Raw genomic sequence first — 24655 nt, forward strand, 5'->3', positions numbered from 1 at the left:
AAGAAACATCAGTCATACGCAACATAACTGCATGAACCTTTGTGTAAAATTAAAGCATCTTTAGCAAAACAAACATACTAAATGAATGATAAGAAAAAAATTAAAGAAATTTGAATCAAAACAAACTACTTCAGCTGTTTACTATCTAATTACAAACCTAACTTAAATTTTGAGTAAGAATTACAATATTTTCATACAGCAAGAAAATTGTAGGCCACCGATCGAGTTAATTTTGATTTACCATGCGATTCATTTAAATATACTGCTTTTTGCAACTTGCTTATTCACAACCAGAGTAAATGTTAGCACACACACACACACACACAGAGAGAGAGAGAGAGAGAGAGAGAGAGAGAGAGAGCACAACACAGTGATGTCACGGAGGGGGAGTTTGATTTGGGACGGGTCTGTGTGCCGGACGCCTGGACGGACACTCACTGCAACTGAATGATAGTTAAATCTCGTCTTTTAAATCGGGATTTTGTGGTTAATAACTCACCGAACTGTGTAACCCCAGTACTTCAGGTCCGGACTCCCCAGAGAGAAAAGTCCAGGCTGCTTTTCTGTTTTGAACCATGGAAGCCCAGAGGAAGCGGACGGCTTATTGTCACTAGACCCCGTGGAGGAAAAGAATGGACCGAGTGAAAACTGACCCGACCGAGGAGGACTGATCCCCGCCATGTCGCCCTCCTCTCCCTGCCAGGAGGGCTACAAGCCGGCGCCGGTGGCCCCCGCGCCGCCCGTCCCGCCGCGCAGGGTCCGGAGCAGGGACGGGGGCTCCGCAGGGAGGACGCGGCGGGCGGCAGCTCCGGAGAGGCGGGTGAAGTGTGTGCTGGTGGGGGACGGAGCGGTGGGGAAAACCAGCCTGGTGGTCAGCTACACCACCAACGGCTACCCCACCGAGTACGTCCCGACGGCGTTTGACAACTTCTCAGGTAGAGGAGCAGAGCTGGGCAGGAAGCCCGAAAGCTGTAGCAGTAGCGGTATTTTTACTCAAGTAAAAGTAAAAAGTAGCCATCCAAGAAATTACTCAAATAAGAGTGGAAAAGTATTTACTCAAGTAACCGATTAATCATTTAATATTTATAAATTACAACAGCAGACAGGCCAAAATATAAACTTATGTGGAAATGTTGGTATTTTAAAGACCAAAATTGTTCATCTCAATAAAATAATAAAATCAGGCAAATGAAGAAAATCCAAATCAGTTTTTTTTTTAAATATAAAACTTATGAAACTTTAATAAAATCTTTAGGTGTGTGTCTGAGTCTGGTGAATTTTTGGTTAAAACATGTCTGTTTTTCATTCAGTGAGTAGAAAATCCAGAAATTTTATTCAAGTAAATGTAGAAATAAAATTACTCAAGTAAAAGTAAAAAATACAGCGCAGTAAAAAGACTCATAAAAGTAATTTAAAAGTTACTCCAGTAAATGTAACTGAGTAAATGTAAGCATTCATCTCTGTAATGGATCAAGGAAAAACTTTATAAAGAATAATGTAGTCTACTCTAATCTAATCTAATCTGTTTTTATTTTACATTTAGCTGTAATTATTTAACAAATACTCCAAACATGTTACTGTCTCTGTAAACATAACTCTATGTTCAAAATTATGGTATATTATTTTTTTATCTTATGTTTGGATTTAAAGTTTATTTGTTCAATAATTTTTTTCTATTTTTGGCCTCATTTTAATGATTCCTGTGTTTCTGCTCAGCGGTGGTGTCAGTGGACGGCCAGCCGGTGAAGCTTCAGCTGTGTGACACAGCAGGACAGGTGAGTGAAAACACCTGTCTTTACAGAAGTATTCACGCCCCTCAGCTTCTTCACGTTCGTCTCATTATAACCACAAAATCTAACATTTCTAATTCATCGCCCTAAAACGGACGAAGACGAAGCTTTCAGATGGAAATCTTAAAAGTGTGGCATGTGTTTAACATCTGTACGTATTTTAGGTGCCTTAGCTTATCATCAGTGAATGGGTTCTCAGTTGGATTTAGGTTTGGACTTTGACTAGGCCATTCTAACACGTAAAAACCTCATAAAAGCTTCAAGTCTTTTGCAGCTTCTAACAGGTTTTCTTACAGAATTGCACCAGCCATGTTTAATACCATCCATCTTACCTTCAACTCTGACCAGTGGCAGAAAAGCATCCCCTCAACATGAGGCTGCCACCACCATGTTTTGTAGTAGCGTCTTCCACATAGTATCAGTGTCTGCTGTGGCTTTTTGTATGTTTGTTTTTCTCTGAGACTAAAACGGTGGATTGCATATTAATTAGGGTTGTCAGTTGTTTGCATTGGATTTTATTTTTGGGTTTTAGAGTAAAGGGGGCTGAATACAAAGAGATTTCACACTTAAACCGGCTGCAATAAATCAATTAATCGCATGATAAATTTAACTGAGCTCAATAATTAACATGTTTTTGAACAGCAATTTTGTCTACAGAGAATTGGTTTCGTTTATTGCTTTGGTTGTGTGGTTTTTATTTTATTTATTGTTTTTGATAATTTTATCTATTTTGGATACTTAAACATCTTCTAGTTCCATCGTTAAGTTTATTGATATTTGAAAGGACAAACTTGCATCATTTTTACAATCATCATTATATTACTTGAAAATGTTCTCAAAACAACATTATCGTTTATCGCGATACACTGTGGGAAAATATATCGTCCAGCAGAATTAGTTATTCAGGTTTAGTCACATTTTTAGGTTTTTTTAAACATCTTAATAAGGATGTTTGATTTTCCTTTCACTACTAAAAAAATCTCATCAAATCCCAATAAAACATGTTAAACTTTGATGTTTAAATGTGACAAAATTATTTTAAAAATTCAAGGTTTCATAAATGCGCTGGACTTTATTCTGTTGTTAGAGCTTATTTGACGCCCATTTATGTAGTTTTTTTTTTCCCATTCTAAAGTTTTTAAGGTTTGGTGCTGTGAAGCAGCACAGGATGTGTGTGACCCATAAGGGAAGGAATAAAACAAGTCTGGAGCTGAAATAGGACACTGTGAGGTTGTGCTTTCGAATGGTTTTCCCTGTCTAGTTACAAGTCCACCGGGACGTTTTCACACAGTGGAAGATGAGTTTTCCTCTAGTTTTACTGCTAAAGAGCAAACAGAGCTTTTCACTGAAACAAAGTGAAGTGGAATTATAAAATGTCTTAAGTGAGGTCAGTTCTTGTCCAGGAAGCCGTGTTTGATGGGCCTTTCCCTGGAAAAAAAAACAATCCCTCACAGGCAGGAAGTGAATTTTGTCCACAGCTGCAGCAGATGATTGTCTTTAGAAGATAGTAGAAGATCCATATCATGTGGGCAAGCTGCTTCTGGTCGGAGGTTATGAAACCGCTGTTCTCGGCAGAAAGAAACTGATACGCCCGGCATGCCGAGCTAAATGTGTTTGATAAGAGAAACAGATACTTTTAAACTCACAGGGGGGAAATGAAGAGCTTTGGAGATGAAAAGAAATCCTTCCCAGTCGATGATGGTACAAGAGTTTAATCTATCAACATGTAAAGACAAGATGTATGCACAGAAATAAAGGGTTACTGTCATGACCACAGACGAAGAAAGGATTACAAGTAAGAGAAGGAAGAGTTTTTGAGAGAAGAAATAATCAAATTAAATCATCTATCAATAAAAAATATCATGTTGTGGCTTGAAATTAAATATCTACATTTCTCATACTTCGCACCAGTTAAAGGTCAGTTTAAATTTCTCGTTTCTCCTAGATTTTCAAAATACAACTCATTTAGCACGTTTATATCAATTACATATTTTTGCGCCTCTAAGCATTTTATTTTGTAGCAATGAGGAAAACGGAATTGAAAAGGTTGCTGACCCCTGTTCAATAATACGCAGTTTCAACTAAATATATTTAAATGTGTGATTTTAATTTCACAGAAATACAGAACTAGAAGACATATGCTGATTTTTTTGATTTTTTTTTTGTCTGAATCTCTGTCATGGAACCAAAGTTTGCCTGACGTGGTTTGGTTTCGTCCCTTCCAGGATGAGTTTGACAGGCTGCGCCCGCTGTGCTACACCAGTGCAGACGTCTTCATGCTGTGCTTCAGCGTCGTCAGTCCCGCCTCCTTCCAGAACGTTCCAGAGAAATGGGTCCCAGAGATCCGTAAACACGCCCCCTTCGCTCCCCTCGTCCTGGTGGGGACACAGTGTGACCTCAGGGAGGATGTCAAGGTAGGCAGGTTTACTCAAACAATAACACAACAAGAAAAATACTGCCTCTGATGATGTTATAGTTAATATATAAACACATCTGGATGAGAACTGGAAGCCTCTTTAGAGTTACAAAAGCCTGGAAAATATATTTTTGGGTAGCCTGGCAAAAAACAACAACAAAAAACAGCCCCTTGTCCAATGCTTCGCTACAGAAATAGTTTGTTGGAGGTGCGAACTACACTGATGTGTGAAGGTCATTGTAAATAGCAACACAACGAAATTTTTTTTTTGAAAAGTCAAAAATTGCTAGAAAACAAATGATGAAGTTTTGAGATTAATCTCAGAAATAAAAAAACAACTGGAACTTTCTGAGTATGAAAAGTAAAAATTTACTAGAAAATAACTATGACATTTTGACAGTAATCTAAGAAATTCTTTTCAGAAAAAACTTGAAAATTTCCCTGTTTTTTCTAGAAAATTTCAGAATCTTTTGGCAGAAAGTTACTCCTTTTTTCAATCTACACTGGCCCTAACGCAGTGTCATAGTGATCTCTGTTGAAGTTTTAGACTTTACCCAATTGCTAACATTCGTCCATGACGTCTTTATTGTGCCAGATCGACCCTAAGAAGCTTATCGGATATTCCCTGCGCTGTAAACAACCATCCTCCAAAGCAAAGAGAGAAGTGTCGATCCAAACATTATTGTCAATTCAGCATTTGGAAACAAAGCCAACACTGCCACTGGTTAAACTACAGACAAACTGCAATTCTAACTCAGCACAGAAAATCAAAGTCATTGTTCACAATCTCTCCTTCTGTTCTCTGATTGGTTGAATTCGACCAGCGAAATCAATTTCAGTGGGAGAAAGTCCAGACGGAGTAGTGAAGGCAATTTTCAGGCAAAGCTTTTTTGGTATGTAGGCATACTAGAGTAGAGTAACTCTAGAGTTACTCTAGGTAACTCTAGAGTTACCTAGAGTTGCTAGGTAACTCTCTGGTTACCTAGCAACTCGCTCATTCTTTGGTTACCTAGCAACAGCCTGTTCAGTAACTGGCGCAGCTGCATTTTAAGGTTCAGCCACTCTGCCTTATAACTGCTTAAAAATAAAATAAAACTTTAAAACTGGCAGTATTACAGATACTTAAAACAAAAAAACCTAATCATTAACTATCAATATAGGCAATGCTTATATTATGCAAGTCATATCGTCCAGGGGAATTTGCATTGTTAGTTTATAGCCACATTTTGCCTTTTGACTGAAAACTCGTTCCTTCTTCATGGCTTGTCACAAACTATTGTGGCTCTAATATACGTGGAGCAGTTTGTGGAGCGGGGATAGTTCTCCAAGATAACTGCTGTCGACTCCTTCCAGGTGCTCATCGACCTGGCGAAGTACCGGGAGCGGCCCGTGGACCCTTTGGACGCCCGAGACTGTGCCATGGAGATCGGAGCGGTGGCCTACATGGAGTGCTCCTCTCTGACCCAGAAGAACCTAAAGGAGGTGTTCGACACGGCCATCCTGGCCAGCCTGCAGAAATACAGCTCACGGAAACGCTCGAGAGGCAAACAGAAGCACCGAATTAAGGCGAGGCAGACCCCGGACAAGATGAAGAGTCTGTCTAAGTCCTGGTGGAAAAGGTACTGCTGCGTGGCGTAGAGCAGACCTAGGACTGGATCGGGCTCTGGTTCTGGGCTGGAGTTTTAAAGAAAACCACATAAAACCTTGACTGGAACGTGGAATATTGTGGATGAGATTTACTACTGAGCTTCTATTTTGAGTCGCCTGGAGGATTCTCCGGTGTTTATTCCCTTAGACTGGTTAAACACCAGTTCTGTTCTGGGACCAGTAAAAGATGTGACAGAGTCACATCCAGGTTGCTTTTCTCTGGATTTCTGGTCCAAAAATACTGATGAAAAAAAGACAAAACAACCCTCTTGGTATAAATTTATCCTGCCTTCTTATGCATCCCAGAGGAAAACTGGAATCTTTGTTGGACATAATTATTATAATCGATGATCTAAGCCAAACAACACACTGTCAGCCGACTGTAAATTGTTCCCAATTCTGGACTGGTTTAAAATAAAATCAGAAAGAGCTGCTGAGAGGAAGAGAGTCGCCCTCGGAGCAGACTTTGTCACGGAGGATTTTATGACCCAGACATGATCACCAGACGCACAAGAAGTCGAAACAAGTCCATCCGTCCTGACGTCAATTCAGACCGGAGCCATTGTTACTCTGATCAGAGGACTCGCTGAGTAACCGCATCCTGATTTTACACGTTTCTGAATCAGCTTTTTGTTTGGTCTTAAACAGAACAATTTGTACCAAATTCAGGCTTTATTTTTTATTTTTATGCAAGAGCTCAAATCATATCTAATCTTGATATGAACTCATGCACATTTTTGTCCTATCAGAAGTCACAAACTGTTCCTGCTTTGATCAAAACTGAGATTTCCAAACAACCCACATTCTTTATATCTTTTTTTTCCTGTAGCAGCAAACAAACTATTTCATGTCTCCATATTGGAAGGTAATTTATCATCTTTTCCTCTCAAACTCATCAGGACTGACTGAAAACAGAGCGAAGCCGGTTCAGGTTGGTCAGCTGTGAAAACGGGATCATTTCTTCTGCACGTGTTTGACTTATAACTTAAACAAAGTGGTACCAAACATTTCCACTGCTACATGTGATTTATCCTTTCAGACTTGACTATGAGCGTTTGCTGAATCAGATCCTCCATGGTTAAATCTAAAATTAATTCATAGTGTATTTTGCTATCTTTATTTCTTAAGAAAAATCCCTTTTCTGTTATATTACTTGATATTATTGCTAGTTACTGACACTCCGAGTCTATAACGCATCAATAATCTATAAACATGGCGGTTTTCTCTTTCTAATATTTCATCAAATGAAAATCACAAACTTTAATGTTTTTTTTAAAATTATTTTATGCGACAGACCAACATATAGTGGGGCATCAATAGGAAGAACAAAAGTAAAGCACCGTTTCAGTTTGTTTTTTACTTGTAGCAAAGTATGCATCTGCAACTAAAAAGATACAAGCATGTGAAAAGCTCAGCCCTTTTTAATCAACTTAATGTCAATAAAATGTAGCTGATCTATTGACTATTTTTTAAATTAATAATTTGACAGCAAATAATATGAGATTTTGTTTTGCAGAATTTGAACCAGGTGAAGCTAAACCTGCCACTGGAAGAGTTCTGGGTAAAACATATTTACAAATAAAAGTCTGTTTTAAATCTTAAATGCCAAATGTATATATATTTGTACAACTTTGGCTAATTACTGCTCTGACTGCCCTGTTCTTTCAGTCAGTATACTCCAGTAAAGGATTGATTACTAAATTAGTTGACGATAAATTCAATAATCACAATTAATCCGATTAACCATTTCAGCCATGCTGCCACGTTAATCTAAAATTTTTGTTGAAAGTTGGATTCGTTGGTTTCTCTCAGTGGAAGCTGTTTCTAACGCAGCTCAATGGGTTCACTGTGTGGATGTTTAACTGCTGATACCAAATGCTTTGTGTGTTGCAGGGAGAAAAGGCATAATAGGTCATTTGTCTTGTGGAGCTAAGTGGGCTAAAGGTCACACACTCTTATGATAGCTGGCATTTCCTGTGTCAAGTTTAACAGAAATTAGTTTTGTACTTAATTCAGTCCGGTTTAAGCATCTTAGTGGCGTTAACCGTGTTGTTCTGTCTTGTCTTTCCGTCAATCAGCAGAAAACGCCTGGCTTGTATCTTAAAATGACCTGAAGACGCTCACATTTTAAACTTTAAAATACTGTGATCCCGTAGATTCTGCTTTATTTAATCACCACAGAAACTACTCTGATCCCAACTGATAACTAAGCAATGCAACGCGCTACAACGCTAGCACAAATTCACTCGTGACTCCAGCTTTTGAGGTTATGAAAGGTCAGAGGGTTTCCCCCGTTTTGACTTCCTCTCAGGTGGTTGCCGCAGCGTGGCGTTGCAGCAGGATGGCAGATGAAGGGCTTCGTAACGTAGAGCAGATGGCTATCTGAACGTGGAGACAGAAAATAGATGTGATGGATGTTGGGGGGTTTTCTGTTTTGTTGAAAGTAAAGCATAATTATTCTTTGTTGCTGTTGTTGAGGTTTGTAGAACTGTGTGAGAGCTAAAACTTCATAAATCTGTGACTTTGATTTACTGGGTGTTGTTGTGACGGGCCCCCGCTCTACGCTGGCGATGTTTAATACGTGACTCAGAGACGCGGCGTCACAGCTGGTATTTGGTCTCACTGGATGTGAAGCAAAGGAACACAAAATCCATATAAATATGTCTGATTTAGGGCACAAAATGAAACTGCTCATTGTATTCTTCTATGTCCAGGGCCGGATTTAAAAGGATAAGGGCCCGGGGCAAGAGCCGGTTTTGGTACCCTATCCAAAAAACAGCAACAACAACAAAAAAAACAAGCATTTACACATGGAAACTACAGTTGATGGCTCCATGTTGGTCCCAAATAAATGTATTATAAGTTCAGAATTTTCAAATATTTGAGTTTTGTGTACATTAACAAAAATATCAATCAAAAAATACCAAGACAACACATTTCAGTTGGGCTTGCTTATGAGTTTTATATATGCTACAATGTAAAACATTTATTCATTACAAAAATCTTTGGGGTCCCACAAAACGTGGAGCCCTGGGCTACTGCCACTGTAAGCCCTTTCTAAGTCCGGCCCAGTTCACATCCTGTGACTCTGTGACTCAGATATCTAATCTGAGGATTTACACATCTTACAGGGGACACCAGCTCAGAGTCTCTTTCAGAAAACCAGCCGAGCGCGGCCTGGGTGAACCAACACTCCTGTTTTCACTGGTTAAAAAACAAAAACAGACGATACGCTGCTGCAGTCTGCTCATGTCAAGCTTGTCGTTAACCTGGAAATTTCAGTAAAAGGAGGATGTGTTTGTACAGATCTGTCATACTCTGAGAAATAAAGAATATTTGTAATAAAGACGTGTGGTATGTTGGTAAGAGCTGAAACCTGTTGAGGTTGATTTGTAGCATCAATAATATAGAAGGTAATAAAAGGCAAGAAATATAGAATGAAGTTAAATAAAGAATAATAAAAATGAACACAGAAACTAACATTAAAATACAAATTTAAAACACATTAACAGGTGAGATAGTTAATGTTTTAAATTATTTAAAGGAGTTAACTGCACATCTCAGTTTCTTTAATTCTGGTCCTGGGAACACTACATCAACAGGTCTGTTACAAAACAAGAAAACTAAATGGTTCATGTCTGTGAAGCAACTCTGAAATATATTTACACTCAAGACATGCAGTGATTTACTAACTGGTATTATTGGATCAATTTTTCTTGGTTTTGGTCAGGACTCTCTACTGGTTTATGGTGTTTAGCTAAATGCTCTCTAACCTTAAATCTGCAACTTTTGCCTTTTTGGCATCAAAAGTTTTAATAGTCTTTAAGCTGGGCGAGCTTATAGATGTTGAATAAAAGTGGCCCAAGATTAGAGCCTTGAGGAAACCCACATGGGATCTTTATCTGCTAACATTCAAAATGACACGCAGGGGTTTTAGTTTACCAAATGAAATCTGAACCAGTTCGGCATCAAACAATCTGGACCCTATTTTCCAGTAGCCGCATTTGTGTCAAAACTTTAATCAGGTGTGGGCAAAAGCCAGCCTGAAAAGTACTGAATACATTTTTCTTATGAAAAAGGAGTAAATTTGTAGATAAGCTGTCTTTACTGTACAATGATCTCTGCCAAAGTGTGAGTGTTCAGAGCGCAGAGTAACCTTGTACCACCATGTAGCGAAAGCTACAAAATGTTACTGAGATAAGATGAACAAGTTTACCCTAAGTGTTATTTATCTACCAAAATGACTTAATCATTTCTAAAAAATAAAATAAAATAATCTAAATGAAATTATCCTGTAAAGAGTTTCTAAAGAAAACGCCTTCACTGCAAAAACAAGTATTTATGGTCTGGTTTTCAGTGCAAATATCTTAATACATTTGAAATAAGTTTCAGCAAGATATAAGAGCTTGTTTTAAGTTAATAATTTCTTAATGCTGATAAAAAAGTTTTAGTTCCATTGGTAGATAAGTTAACTTATAAAAAGATATTTTTTTCTTGTTATAAGTTCGGTAATCTGCCTGTGGAACTAGTTCTTTTTCATCACTATTAATTACTGACTTAAAACAAGCTTATATCTTGCTGAAAGACTGTAAGTTAGTTTCGTCTTGTTTCAAATGTATTAAGATATTTGCGCTGAAAACTAGACCAAATATACTTGGTAAGATGTATTTTTGCTGTATTTTGATTGTTTCCTTTCACTTTTAGCTCAAACGTGGCTTCTTCTGAGTAGCTTTGGTGCTGTGGCACTTGCTTTTCAAAGTCAAACAACCATGCTGCGCTCAGCTGAACATCAGGACAGATGTTCAGCCACGCTTGAGGACATGAAGACACAAACACAAGTGCACACACCAGATGCAGTCCGTCACCCGACTTCAGTCTGAATCACTGTGAGGAGACTCGCTGCTTCCAGGCAGCCGTCGTTATGCAAGAGCTTTATTTTGAAGGCTGTCAAGTGGTGTTTGGTGAGGGGTCTGTCTTTCTTCTGGGACGCAGTGTGTATGTGATTCACTGCGTTATCTGACAGCAGCGAATCACGAGAAGACCGACTTTGTTCTGGTTACACCAGTTGTCTTTTGAGCTTCAGTCAAAGCTCCCTGGTACAAATTAAGAACAAGAAGAGGACTTTTTCTTACGCGTTTTTAAATCCGCTACAAATTAATGACACATTCTCACTTAAAATGTCAAAAAAATAAAAATATCTCCACAAACAAAGCTAAAGGGCCTTTAAAGGCAGCACAATGATGCTGCGGTTTTTATAAAGCAGCAAAATCGCTAAAATAAATCTTTTCATTACAACTGGTTTCCAACATCATACTTTGCAGATATTTTATCTATCTTTAATTTAGAAAAACATATGATTACTCAAACCAAACTCGAAAATACATGAATATTTAGCCAGAAAGTTTAACTGTTACTTTTTTATTTAATTTTTCCATGTACAGGAAGGCAGGGAAAAAACACACAAAACAAGTTTTATAATTTATTCTGAAAAGGAAAACATACAGTGTAAACACATATATTTAAATTGTGCAAAAGCTGCCAGCATTCAAATCACAGTTTAGAGATTCAGTTCTGGCTGATTGTATAACTTTATAGTCTCTGTGTGCGAGCGTGTGTATGTGTGTTGTTGCGTAATATAAAAAAGAGGTGGAGTGACATCAGTGCTTTACAAGCAAAGCTGAAATACAACCCTGTTTTCTAACAAGCTGTAAATTCAATCGGTGTGTGTGTGTGTGTGTGTGTGTGTGTGTGTGTGTGTTCAGGCAGCTGCTGTGTGGGAGCCGATGTGTGTGTCTACTTAAAGTAACGAAAGAAAGTTGGAGTGGAGAAAACAACACATGGGGGGGAAAATAAAATGGATACAAAAAAAAAAAAACCTCAACCAAATTAACAGAAAGTAGCAACAGTTACTAAGCACATAATTAACCAAAGGGAACTGAGTTTTCATGTAAACATAGCAAACATTTTCTTCAATAATCAGTCGATACAGCGGGAGCAAAGTTTCTCATTTTGAGGTGTGAATGTTTACAAAACAGCAAATTGTTCAACTGCTTCTGCTGACAATTTATACAGCTTCTTTTAAGTAGCTTTAGCTTCTGCTAATTCAACATTATGAATGAAGAAAGCAACAAGTGGTTTCTGGATGGTAAGTCAACAACAAAACACTTGTCTTAACCAGGAGCCATTACACAGCACACACAGCGGTAAAACCAGCTGACCAATGTGCTGGAGCTCAGCTTGGGTTGCTAGGTGACGGGGAAGACTTAATGTGGGTTGCTAGGTAACGGGCTGGGCTTCACTGGGGTTACTAGGTGAGGGGTAGTATCTGCTGATTTGTTACATTCAAGAGGTTTTTGAAAAGCCTAATTTCCAGACACCAAAAAACATTAACTTATTGCCAAAAACTAGAGTTGTATAGTGGTTACATTTACTCAGCTACATTTATTTGAGTAACTTTCTTTCTTAAATTTTCTATTAGTAGTATTTTTACTATGCTGTATGTTTTTAGTAATTTTATCATGAAGTACCACTACTATTACTTGAGTAAAATTTCTGGATTTTCTACCCACCGAATGAAGAACAAACATGTTTTGATCGAAAATTCACCAGACTCAGAAGGTTCATAAGTTTTATAATGAAAAAACCTGATTTGAAAACATTTTCTTTTGCCTGATTTTATTATTTTTGTTATTTATATGAACTATTGTCATTTTTGTCCTTAAAATACCAAATTTTTTAACTTTATATTTTGGTCCGTCTGATTATGTAATTTTTAAATATTAAATTACTAATAATTTGATCAGCTACTCAGTACTTGAGTAGACTTTTTACCAAATACTTTTTTACTCGTACTTGAGTAATTTCGTGGATGGTTACTTCTTACTTTTACTTTAGTAAAAATATGCTGAAGTAGTCCTAGTCTTACTGGAGTATAATTACTCTGCCCACTGTTTACATCATCCCCAAAACAAAAGTAAAAGGCCTGCTGGTGGTCCTGCTGAAGCTGATAAGAGTCAATCCAAAGTTTTTCACCTACAGTCATGAGCTGAAAGGAAGAAGCAATTACCCCAAAAGCCACATAAAAAATAGATTACAGTTTAAAAGCCCTCAGGGACAAAGTTTTGGAAGTCATGTCTTGTGTCTTGATGAAATTAACTGTTAGAGGAACAATGGAGGAACCTGAAAGCCATTTCCTCAGTTTTTATTTAAATTTTTTAAACATATCATTTTAACTTAGTGTCATTCACAGCTTTATGGGGGTAGAAATCGTCATGTTTCAGTTCACTGTGACCTTTTGATAAGTGAAAATGATTCCAACATATGTTTTTAATCTAATAAACGCTCTGATGGGTTAGTAATCTATTATCTCAAAGGACTGTGCTTGATTAGTTTGTAACTCTCTTACCTAATTTACACATAATAAGTTAATGGTTTTTCATTATTTTTGATTAATGAGCTGTGTCACCTCCTCAAGCGGCAAACTTTGGCCCAGATGCAGCCCAAGAGTTTAAATCAGCCACTGTAAATGAAAACATCTGCACAGGAAGCTAATTCTGCTCTGTGCTGTTAATGGCTTCATATCGAGAGAACCAATGAGTTTTTTTGGGTTTTTTCACGTCAATGGTAAACGTTTGAAATGAATTTATGTGTATTATTTCTACCATATAAAAACTAGAGTAATTTGAGGCCTTGTCAGGTTTCAGCTTTGGTGTTATTTTGAGAGTCTGGAGCTTTTCTGTAAATCAGCTGCGACGACAGCTGCACTTTCAGCAGGGTTAGTTCCTCTACAGCGGTCTTTCTCAAACTGTGGTCCCTGGGCCACAGGCGGCCCATAGTGGTCCGCAAAGTATCGCATGTAAATATCAGTTTATTTGCCACAACTCAAGTCTGTTTTTCTTTTCTTGTCTTCTAAATTACAAGCAATTGTGTGCATTAAGATGTTATTAATGTACACAACACTTGGTAAAGAACATTTTTGATTTCCATGTGTTTTCAATCATTTGAAAGCTTAGGACACAAACTTTCATCATCTGTAAATAACTCAAAACATCCCTAGTTGACATGTTCATGGTTTTATTGCGGCGAGTCACATTTACAAAACATAAACAATATTTCTTAAAATGAACAAAGGAGACAACAATAAGTGAGTAAAGAGACTAATATTTTAATTTCAGGTTGTATATATGAAGATATTGTGTTAGTGAAGGGGCAATTTCAAGTTAAGTGATCCGTGAGTGTTTGTTAAATGAGCTAGATGGTCATTGGGTTGCACAAGTTTGAGAGACATTGATCTAGAGCTTCCAGGCTTTCCAGTCAATACATTCTGACTGATCAATAAAGGCAGTTATGATCCAGAAAACAGTTCTCACTCAGCTTGTTTTGATGTTGAAGCAAAGGCGTAGGAGAGGGGGTTGTGTCCCCAGCTGTAATGTAAACACAGCAGTCAGCTGTTGTTACATAGTTGGTTCACTCTCCATGTGTCACAAGCTGTTACAGCCAGACAACTCCGTATGTGAACTCTGAACACGCATCCTAAAGCAAACAGGGCGACGCGAAAGGGAGCGGTGAGGAGTGGGTTTCATGAGGAAATACAAGAAGAGAGGCGAGAAGATTTGGAAGGACACAGAGGATAAAGTGTGTTTGAATGAGATAAAGCACTCAGGCAGCGGTTTCTATTGTTCAGTCAAGAATCCTGAAGGGTTTGTCAGCCTGAATCTGTTCAGTATAAATTTAAGTTAGCGTTACAGGAATCTGCCCCAAAGCAGTGTTGAATTAAAGAAAACTGCAAGATCGACAAAATAAAACTCAATAGGTATGAAAGTATGTTAAATGTTGGAAACATAGTAAAACAAGAAAGACCTACGAGACAAATGAAAAAGGTACTACAGCATCACCAAAAAATAAATTAGCTGAAAATTTGTCCTAAATTAGCTAATCAGTTCTCATAACTTTCCAATGAAGTTGGAAAGTTATGAGAAGTTGGAAAGTTTCCCAAAGGGAAATTAAATATTGTTGTAATTAATCTTCATTCAAATTCTTCAAATAGTTATTGTAGATGTTGATGGCTGTTGGCAGAAAAGTTGTCCTGTAGCAGTCTGTGTTGTAGTGAATTTGAAGAAGCCTCTGACTGAAGACTCTTTTCTAAGACAGTCTCATGAAGATGGAGGCAATGATTTCCAGTGATATTCAGATATCTGATCATTTCTTTTGATCATTTTTTTCCCTTTTCAAATCTGTTTACACCTTAGACAGAAAACAAAGCTGTCTTTTGATGGACATCTTTGCCCCAATAGTAGGACCGGGAATGAAAACAAGACAACTTACAGAAAAAAGACAAAGGGAATAAACCACCAACTTAAAATAAAAGCAATAGAACAAGACCCATCCCCCCCAAAATCACATACTGTAAAAAAGTAAATTTCTTATCAGAGAGATAAATCACCCAAATGGAAGTGTAAAAACCCTCAACATGTGAATGTTGCATTATAGGAAGACATCCCATTTACAAATCTCTCTCCCTCTGACATAAACAGAGACTTCTGGGAAACAGGGATTAGTAACTGATCTTTAGAGGTGGGTGAAAGCAGCCTCCCTCTTTGGCCTCCTGAACCAGATGTAACCAGCTGGTACACACAAACACGCACAGTGACCAGCAGGCTTTTGGCCAGAACTTTTGTCCTTCTATTTCAGCTGGGCGAGCGGACTCATAATGGAGCCAGAAGAAGGAGGCCCAGTTTCAGCTCTGCTTCGAGACATCTTTATGGACGGTGAATCTTTGCTGTAGATGGCAACAGCTCAGTTCTACAGATGAAACTTTTCTCCAAAGTTAAACACCGGAGGAGAAAATGTTCTGTATGAGAATTCAATCTGAGTTTCTCACAAGATGTTCAAATCTGTTTGTTTAACCCAGAGCATGCAGCTGGGGAGAGAAAGGGAGTGATGTTGAAACTCACAGAATGAGGGGAGTTGGGCTCATCCCTGAAAACACAGGGAGTCTAATGTGTTTCTGCACATTATGCTGAGTCCTCAGTTTATTACAGACACACCTAGATTAGTCTCACCCGAGAATGCAACAGCAGCTTTACTGTATCATCCAGTAAATTTTGAGAAAGCCAGAAATGATGATCAGATTATTTTATCATTCATCAACCAACGGAAGAGCTAGATAAGAACAAATAAAAAATAATTACGATTGTTTTTGCCATTTCTTGTTATGCATATCTCAATACATTAGTACAATTCCTTTGATTAACACAGCAGTCACAGAGTTTTCTAGCAACATTTCAAATAACTCAAACAAACTCTGATCCCGGCTACTTACCTTGTTTCCTTATGGCACTCATCGCAAATGGCATCACTGTTGCCCGGATGTTCGGACCGGACAACCCAAGCACAAACAGAATGGCGACATCTGAAGAGCTTGAAACGTTGGGAAATGAGGACGACCCGGGAGTTTCATTTCAATGTTCTTTTGATACAGAAGCACAGTGTAGAGAAAATTAAATTATGGTTGAAATGCAGAGGAGTCAAAGTGAACGTAAAGAAGGCAGCGTTGGTTGAACGCTGGCTACGTTTTTTTTTTTCTGGCTACGGACAGCGAGGTAGCTAGCACTTGCTAGTTAGCAATAAGCTACCTGGGCTTGTCAAATTCCAGCTCGGCAATCACTGTTGGTAAAAAAAAATATTGATTCATCAGTGCTTTGCAGTTCATTTTTCCAATTGAATATCAATTGAGAAAAGTCTGGGAATCGATTATATCTCCTGTCTTATCATAGTGAGCAACCGCAACACTGCCGTTAACAGCTCAGCTCCGTGTCATATAAAACAGTTCTGATAGTGATGTGCGGATTGATAGTGAAATATCGTTACCAGACCTTTATCGTTACCAGTCATTCATGGAGCTATTTCAGCATTAAGATCGATTCTCAAATCCAACTAGCAATACTTTCAATACTTCAGTGATTTCAGATAATGTAGCTTAACAAGAGCATGTTAGAAAGTAAGTAAATTCTGAAGATCTTGCCTAAATGAGACAGGGTGGATGGGAACTACTTTTTCTTCCGCCTGGTAAGTGTGGAATGTATAGCTGCTCAGGGTCAGACATAAACACAAAGACAGATCATAAAATAAGTCATTCATGGAGATATTTCAGCTTTTATTTTATAGTAGCTCTTAATAATTAAACAAGGATTTATAACAATAAGGCTCTTACTTTGCTATTTTCTTACGGTTGTAGTAACATTTTTACAAATTTTGTATGATTTTCTGCTGTTAAAATAGTCAAGCTACAGTAAATGACAATGCTGTCTCTTCTGAGTTTAAAATGAATAAACGTGATGTCTTGTTTTCTTTTTTGGAAACCAAGATTTGAATTACACTTTTTTTTTTAGATTGAATTAAGTGTTTGCACAAAGTATCGGTTTCGGATCTGTATCTCCGATACCAGTTTCAATTTTACTAAGTATTGGATCGGAAATGAAATCGCTGGTATCGAACATCACCAATGACTGAAGCTAAAATTAAGTTGCTTTTTTGTACTTTTCTTTGTTTATTGCTGTAGAACTCTGTTCCATTACCATAGCTACCATAACAAGAAACTTAGCTACAATAAACAAATTTACTCAGTTGGCTTTTACATTCATAGAAGATTATCACTAAAACTATCAGTGTTAAAGTTATCAGAGCCACATCTGTCATGAGACACTATTCATATGATCGGGTTTTGCCACATATAGACCACCAAGTTGTCGTTGATGCTCTTCAAACGGATCACAAGACAAACAGCCGCAGTCAGAATTAAAACCTTTCATATCACAAGATCTTCTTCAACTAAAATCTCCAGTCCTCGAGTCAAAAAGTGACTTTTAGTCATAAAAGTGAGTCTCTTTGGGTGTTGGTCTGTTTGGGCGCTGTGTTGGAGTCAGAGCAGCTTTCTGCAGCAGAATGAGGAAGTTGTGATTCTCTGGAAATGTGTGTGACGGCTGAACAACACGTCTTTCACTGACATTTTCACAACATAAAGAAACTTCACTGTTGAGAGGTAACTTCAGTAATAAAGTTAAAATGCTTGCTCCTGGAAATGTTTAAATTAGGTGACCATAACTAACTCTAAATTAATTGCACAAATCTGTAATTTTTTACAATTAACCTACAAATTGTGCATTTGTAAATTAAATTATTATATTCAATCTCCAAATTAGTATTATTTTTTAATAAAAATGAATTAATTTTTATTTAAAATACAAATGTATTTTATTTAAAAATACATTCTCTTTATTTTAAAATTACATTTTTATTTATTTGTAAATAAAAACAAAAACATTTTATTTTCATTTAAAGTTAAATGTTTTTAACCTAAAAGAAAAAAAAAACATTTTATTTAATGTTTTTAGACACTAAAAACATTAAGTGAAAATACTGCTCATAAATTGAACATCTGTTTTAAATCTCAGCAACATTTATGATATTTTTAAAAGGTTGTAGGATATAAACATTACCCCAGGCTCTTTGCTGTTTCTGTTCATATCCGAGGCACTAAATGATCACACTCTACACTCGTGACCAGTCTAAATGGAGGAGAAAAGGGAAAATGTGACAGAAAATAAAGCTACAGCAAGATCATGTGCCAAAACGATAAGAGTGGACAGGAAAATGATAGAAACTGACTTTAGACTGTATTCTTTTATATTGAGAATCACACTCAAGTTCAGATGCAGAGCAGGTAAAATATTTACTGGGAAAAATGTATAGCGTAATGTAAGAGCTACACAATGTCGACTCGTCACACAGCTGCTTGTTTCCCAGTATCTCTTATCTCTGACCATTACGGGAATGTGTGGGTTTGTCCTGCTATACAGGAAGTGCATCAGCTCCAGTATACACACTGCATGTGTGCGTGTGTGTCCAGGGGTGTTTGCTAAAGTTTGTGGGGTTTTTTTATTTTTATTAGGGTCTGCCCTGGTGAACTCTGCAATGGTTGATTTAAAGCCACTAAAGATTACAATGAGGAATCTGAAACTATACAATGAAGTGAATGTTATGTATTTGAAAGTCTAACATTTACAATGGGGCTGGACAACATAGCTGAAAAACTTATCACAATATGATAACAATATGTTTCATATTAGTCAATAAGGATTTAGTATTTTGTTTTAAATATCTGAAATACTGCTGAACTGGTGGCGTGACCTTTCCCGTTTCATCCAGTTTTTTTTTTTTGAGGCAGTTATGAGGCATGAGGGCAAAACCTGAAATGGCTGCTGTGAACAAGGTGTTGCTAGGTAACCAAAGAGTGAGTAAGTTGTTGCTAGGTAACCAAAGAGCATGAGCAGCTAAAGTCTTTCCTCTGCCTACATCTCCCAGAATGTCATGCGGTTCTGGATTGGAGTTTGGTAACTATCGTGTATATTAAATATTCTATCAGATATATTACATATATATCTATTGATATTGATTACGTATATATCATGATATTTATTTATGGTTCTTAATTAATAAAATGTCATGTGAACTAATGAGACAAAAAGAAAACATTTTTTAAAGGTGTGTATCTTGTAGCATATTATGAAAATATGAATAGTCAAAAATGGTGGTGGCAGTATTATGGTGTGGGGCTGCTTTACTTCTTCGTGATCTCAAAACTTTATTGTAATTTCTAGAATCAGAAATTTCTGCTGTCTTCCAGAAAACCCTGAAGCAAACTTTGGTGATGTCGCAGGAAAATTATTCAAAACACACCAGCAATTTACCTTCCAATGAATAAAATGAAATTTTGCTTAAAAACTTAAAGGAGTAGTGAAATGTTTACAAAACAAATATATTTACATGCATTTCATCACATAGAATATAAAATATCCGTACTAAAATATAAACTTTTCCTCATGCAAAATGCTACGTCTGGTAAACATCAGAGAGGAGAATAAAATATTTTTTTTTGGTGTGGCCTAGTTAAAGTCTGACCTTCTATCTGATTGAGATTCATACTTGAAGCCTTCCAATGTGACAAAATTAATACATTTTAGGAGTTGGAGAAATCAGGCAAACAGATAAAGCTGACATTTAACTTAACATCGAAACATGGACTTTGTTTGGCTGAATTTTGTATTTACTCAGGTTATTGTTGTCTGATATTTACAATGTCTTTGGAGCAGAAGAAATCAGCAAAACAGCAACTACTTTTTCACACAGGTTTCTTTTCTCTGTATTTTTTTACCATCTGAAATGTCAGATGAATTTGGTAGGAGAGGATGAACACGAGGACAGGAAGGGAGGACAAAGTTATCAGAAAGGAAAGAAAAGATTAGAGGCCACAGAGGAAGGATGAGAAGGTGGAGGAAAGGGGAGACAGGAAGTGGATAGAAAGTTGAAAGATGGTACCAAGTGACAGGAAAGTGGAAAAGATCAAATGCATTCTGGGAGTTTTTCCATCAGTTTATGTGGCGTGCTAAGGCTGACAACACACAGCAACAGGAAGTGAATGATGCTGATGCATCCAGCTGACAGTGGCTGACTGAATCCTCTGCAGATTCAAGTATCAGCAGTAACATCCAACCTGATAGCACAGAGTGGGAATATACCTTTATACTTCCAACTCCTTTGAATATGTAAAACAAAAGTTTTCATACTATGCTTCAGGCTGTTAGTGTTTTTTGTACATGTTCAAAAAATAATCAAAAAGTAATTTATGCAAGTGGATATACTGTAAGTAAATGATCATTTACAACAGGGGAAAGTGAGAGAAGATCAGAAAACACATTGTGGCTTTAGGAGTATAGAAACATGCTACATGTGTAGCATGCACAGAGAGGAGTGTGGAAGAGATATATTTATATTTTTATATATATAACAGGGTTTTATTTTAACAATATTATAAATGTGAAGTTTGTCAAAATGTGTTTATTTATCCTTTGAATGTATTTTGCTTAGTCAACAAGTTGTTTCTCCAGACATTTATTGGTGCTTTAACTTCTGTTGCGTTGCTCTTGGCAGTTGGTGGTTACCGTGGCAACCGGTAAGTAATGGCTCCTCCCCCTTTTTCTGTTGCTATGAGCAACTTAGGATCAGCTGTGCTTTTGTTACAAGTATTATATTTAACATATATTTTAGACACATTTAATAATATATAGTGTTTCACAAGTAATTTTGCCATGTTTTGTATATATTTTTAACTGTTTTAATGTTGCCCATTTTAGCTATGTTTAATTTTACAAAGCTAACTGCTGCTAACTGCTCATTGGGAGATATTGCTGTTGTAGTTTGTTTAGGGTCATTTATTCTATATTCTTTAAAGTATAGGGATAGAAGCTGCTGGACTGATGTTAACCAACAACTTGATCTCCTCTTTTGTTAGATTAAATACAGTGAACCTGAATGTGTCTGTTGTGAAGTCGACCTACTGGACATGAGATGAACAGATATATATATATATATACACATATAGTTTTATCAAACCACATTATAATACATTCCATGGGCTCAAACAGCCTCCCCTTGAAAACATTTGGTTCAATAAGAAATAAAAACAAAGCTGACCCTTAGGTGCCTCGACTCTGAAAATCCCAAATGATGCAAGACTGGAAAACAGCATGCAGTCATAAATGATGCAAACCTGACGGTAAGGACTCAGCCAGATTGAAGCTGAGTGGACTCAAACTTCTTCTTAATGCCAGTCAGTACTTTGACTGTCCTTGTGTGACCACAGGAATGAGTCTGTGTTTCTTGTGCCTTGGTTGCAGCATTGCTGACGCCCGTGCTGAGTGAGGGCAGCAGGGTTAGTGCAGTTTTTAGGAACGACAGAAAAAGATTGTAAGTCTTGATGAATGCCTTCGGTGTCTGAACTACAACCTGTTATTGTGGTCCAGCTTTCTATATGAGACCCGCTGGCGAGACAACACACAGAGTTATATGAACAACTTCGGGTCCAGTTTGGTCTCCTGCGGTTCTGCCCGACCAGCATTCAGGTTTAAGAGTCTGGAGACGGAAACAGATTCCTCTGCACACACAGCTGGACCTCTTTAGAGTTTGTCCATAGAAAAACAGCGTAGAAAAGTAAGTAACACTTATTTACATATTAGACATTAAAATCTGCTTCAAAAAGACACAAACATAAAAACAAACTGCTGGCCTGGTGAAAACCAGCCCCCTGTAGTGTAGCGACGGCAGTAGAGATTTCCACAGCCTTGGGGCCACAACCTGAAAAGCAAAATCTCCACGAGTTTTAAAATTACTCCACGGTATCACTAAAAACCTCCAGGTTAGGTAAGTGGCATCAGCTAACTCACTCACTCTTTGGTTACCTAGCAACAACTAACTCACTCACTCTTTGGTTACCTAGCAACAACTAACTCACTCACTCTTTGGTTACCTAGCAACAACCTTCTGAGTAAGTTGTGCAGGAGCAGTTTAAGATTTCAACACCATACCTCACAACTGCTTAAAAATAAAAAATAATGGCGTGGAATGAGAACTGGATAACACAGGAAAGGTCATATTGCTAGCTGGACAGTATTTAAAATATTTAAAACAAAAAAACTAATCAATAATTATCAATGTTGACTGATATGAAATCTTTATATTGTGATGCATTTTTCAGCCATACCATCCAGCCCCACTTCAAACTGTACCCTGTAATATACAGGGAGCCAGTCACAGGAGGCCAGAACAGGGCTGATGCTGTCGCAAGAAAAAAAAACGCACATTTTGAGACTAATCTTAGAAATTTAATAGAAAAAAAACAAGGAAATTTGAGAGTATGAAAAGTAAAAAAAAAATATAGAAAAACAAGTTTTGGGATAAATCTCAAAAATTTTCTTAAAAACTTGGAAATGTTTGAGTTTCAAAAGTCAAACTCAAAACTGTTCTTGTTTTTTTGTCTAGAAAATCTCAGACTTTTTTTTGGCAGATATCTACTCCTGTTTTCTCTCCAATGGCCCATAGGAAGGAGCAGAAACCAAGGCCAAAATACTCACCGCTGCAGTGTCTGTATTTCTGTTTTAGAATGAGTCGGGACAAACAATGCCACAGAAACAACAAAACTGCTCTTCTGTGCATTGAAAATCAACAAAAAGAAGTGTAAAAGTGTGCAAAAGGAAATGCGTTGGGGTGTGTTGGGAGCCATTTTTAGATCCCAAGGACAGTGGATGCTTCCTGTCTGGCTTTCTATTGTTCCTGCAGCGACAGTGATCCTAAGGGAGCAGAGCTAGTCTATCCAACATATCATGGTTTTATAATAGTTACATATTTGATGAAACAGGAAGTAGATATGTAGAGACCAGTCAGTAAGTCTCATGATTTGTTTTGTCCATAATGGTTTGATGTGACTGTTTTGTTTCTCAGCTGCTCTCTAACTAGGTGGAAACCTGCTGACTCTACACCCTTCGTGCCACAGACATACCTCTCTCTGCCCGCTTCATAGCGACATGTTGACGTCTCACGGACGAACGAAATGATTTTTTTATTCCGCCATCTGGTGGACAGTCTGGGTACAGCAGGCAACAGAGCGCAGAGTGGTGACACTTAAGCCTGGGCTGCCCCCTGGTGGCGGAAAAGGGACATAGCAACTAACCGGTGACTAAAGCAGCAGTAAATATACAAGTAGAAATACAAACACGGAAAAGGTAAAACAATAAAATACAAATGACCCACATTTTCTATTTGCTGTTAGAGACTGAAGTTACTGTTAATAGCGCAACTATAACCGGACGTTAGAAAAATTCAAATATTTGGTGAATTTTACTTCAGAAGTGAAGGGATTAATTCATCTCAATTGAACATTTTTAGGACATGTTTACTTTAAATGTTTTTATACTTTATAAAAACATAAGTCCTCAACAATGACTGATATGCTACATCCAATTAGCACAGCTTTGATCATACAGCTCTGCAAAAGATACAGAGCACACTGCACTGAACCCCATTGAAAACCTCCTGGTTATTCCTTCAAATACTGATTTCTGAACTCTTCCCGATTTAAAACATTGGAATCATTATTTCTAAATGAATATGAACTTGTTTTCTTTGCATTATTTGAGGTCTGAAAGCACTGCATCTTTTTTATTTTCACCATTTCTCATTTTCTGCAAATACAAAATTTTTCTTGGAATTTCAGACATGTCAGCAGTTCATAAAATGAAAGAACAATGTTCGTTTTACTCAAACATAAACCTAAAAAGAGTAAAATCAGAGACTGATGACTTTAAGTGGTCTCTTCATTTTTTCCAGAGCTGTGTAAAAGATACTCTGCTGCCAGGTAGCGACACCGAAAACACAGCGAGTTGCAACCATTTCAGACAAACTCGACCTCAAAATAAATTCGTAAACTGGTTACCTTTCTTTCAGTAACAGAAACATGTGAAAAACTTTTTTCTGCAATAATTTACACATTACAAAACATACATCCTATTTATTTTGTTGCTTTATTTCATGTTTAATTTGTTGCGCAGAAACAAAATCTCAACAAAACCTTGTGATTTTAGGTTTTAAAAAATATATTTTGGTCTGTGAGTTTGGACACCTGCAGCTCTAAAGCTTCAGAGTATGGAGCCAAGGACCAAGAAGGAAAGATAACTGTGTCCTCATCGCAGATACAAAGTTGGCTAAATTTAAAATGTTTATCAACAGAAAACGGCCTCGTCATCTGCAGTCGATGAGGTTTTAACTCCGAGTTCTGCATCTCAAAATGCAGCTATTACTTTAAGCCACAGTCTCTTTGCCTCTGTACATCTTATTTAAAACTGTATTCATTTTATTTTCTACAAGAAACATCAGCATTTTTTAAAGTCGTTCATAAAACACACAGAGTAAA

The 24655-nt window shown here is 37.3% G+C and overlaps 1 protein-coding gene across 1 annotated transcript; it reads left to right on the plus strand.

The window, feature by feature from the left end:
• Window positions 1-371: 371 nt before the first annotated feature.
• Window positions 372-6118, plus strand: rhoua (ras homolog family member Ua). The gene is made up of 4 exons (XM_007549776.2): window positions 372-935; window positions 1717-1775; window positions 4016-4204; window positions 5560-6118. The coding sequence occupies exons 1-4, from the start codon at window positions 680-682 to the stop codon at window positions 5842-5844; spliced, it is 789 nt and encodes a 262-aa protein (XP_007549838.1). The 5' UTR covers window positions 372-679; the 3' UTR covers window positions 5845-6118.
• Window positions 6119-24655: the final 18537 nt, after the last annotated feature.

This window comes from Poecilia formosa, unplaced genomic scaffold (assembly GCF_000485575.1).
Source record: "Poecilia formosa unplaced genomic scaffold, Poecilia_formosa-5.1.2 Scaffold33, whole genome shotgun sequence".
Lineage (NCBI taxonomy): Eukaryota > Metazoa > Chordata > Actinopteri > Cyprinodontiformes > Poeciliidae > Poecilia > Poecilia formosa.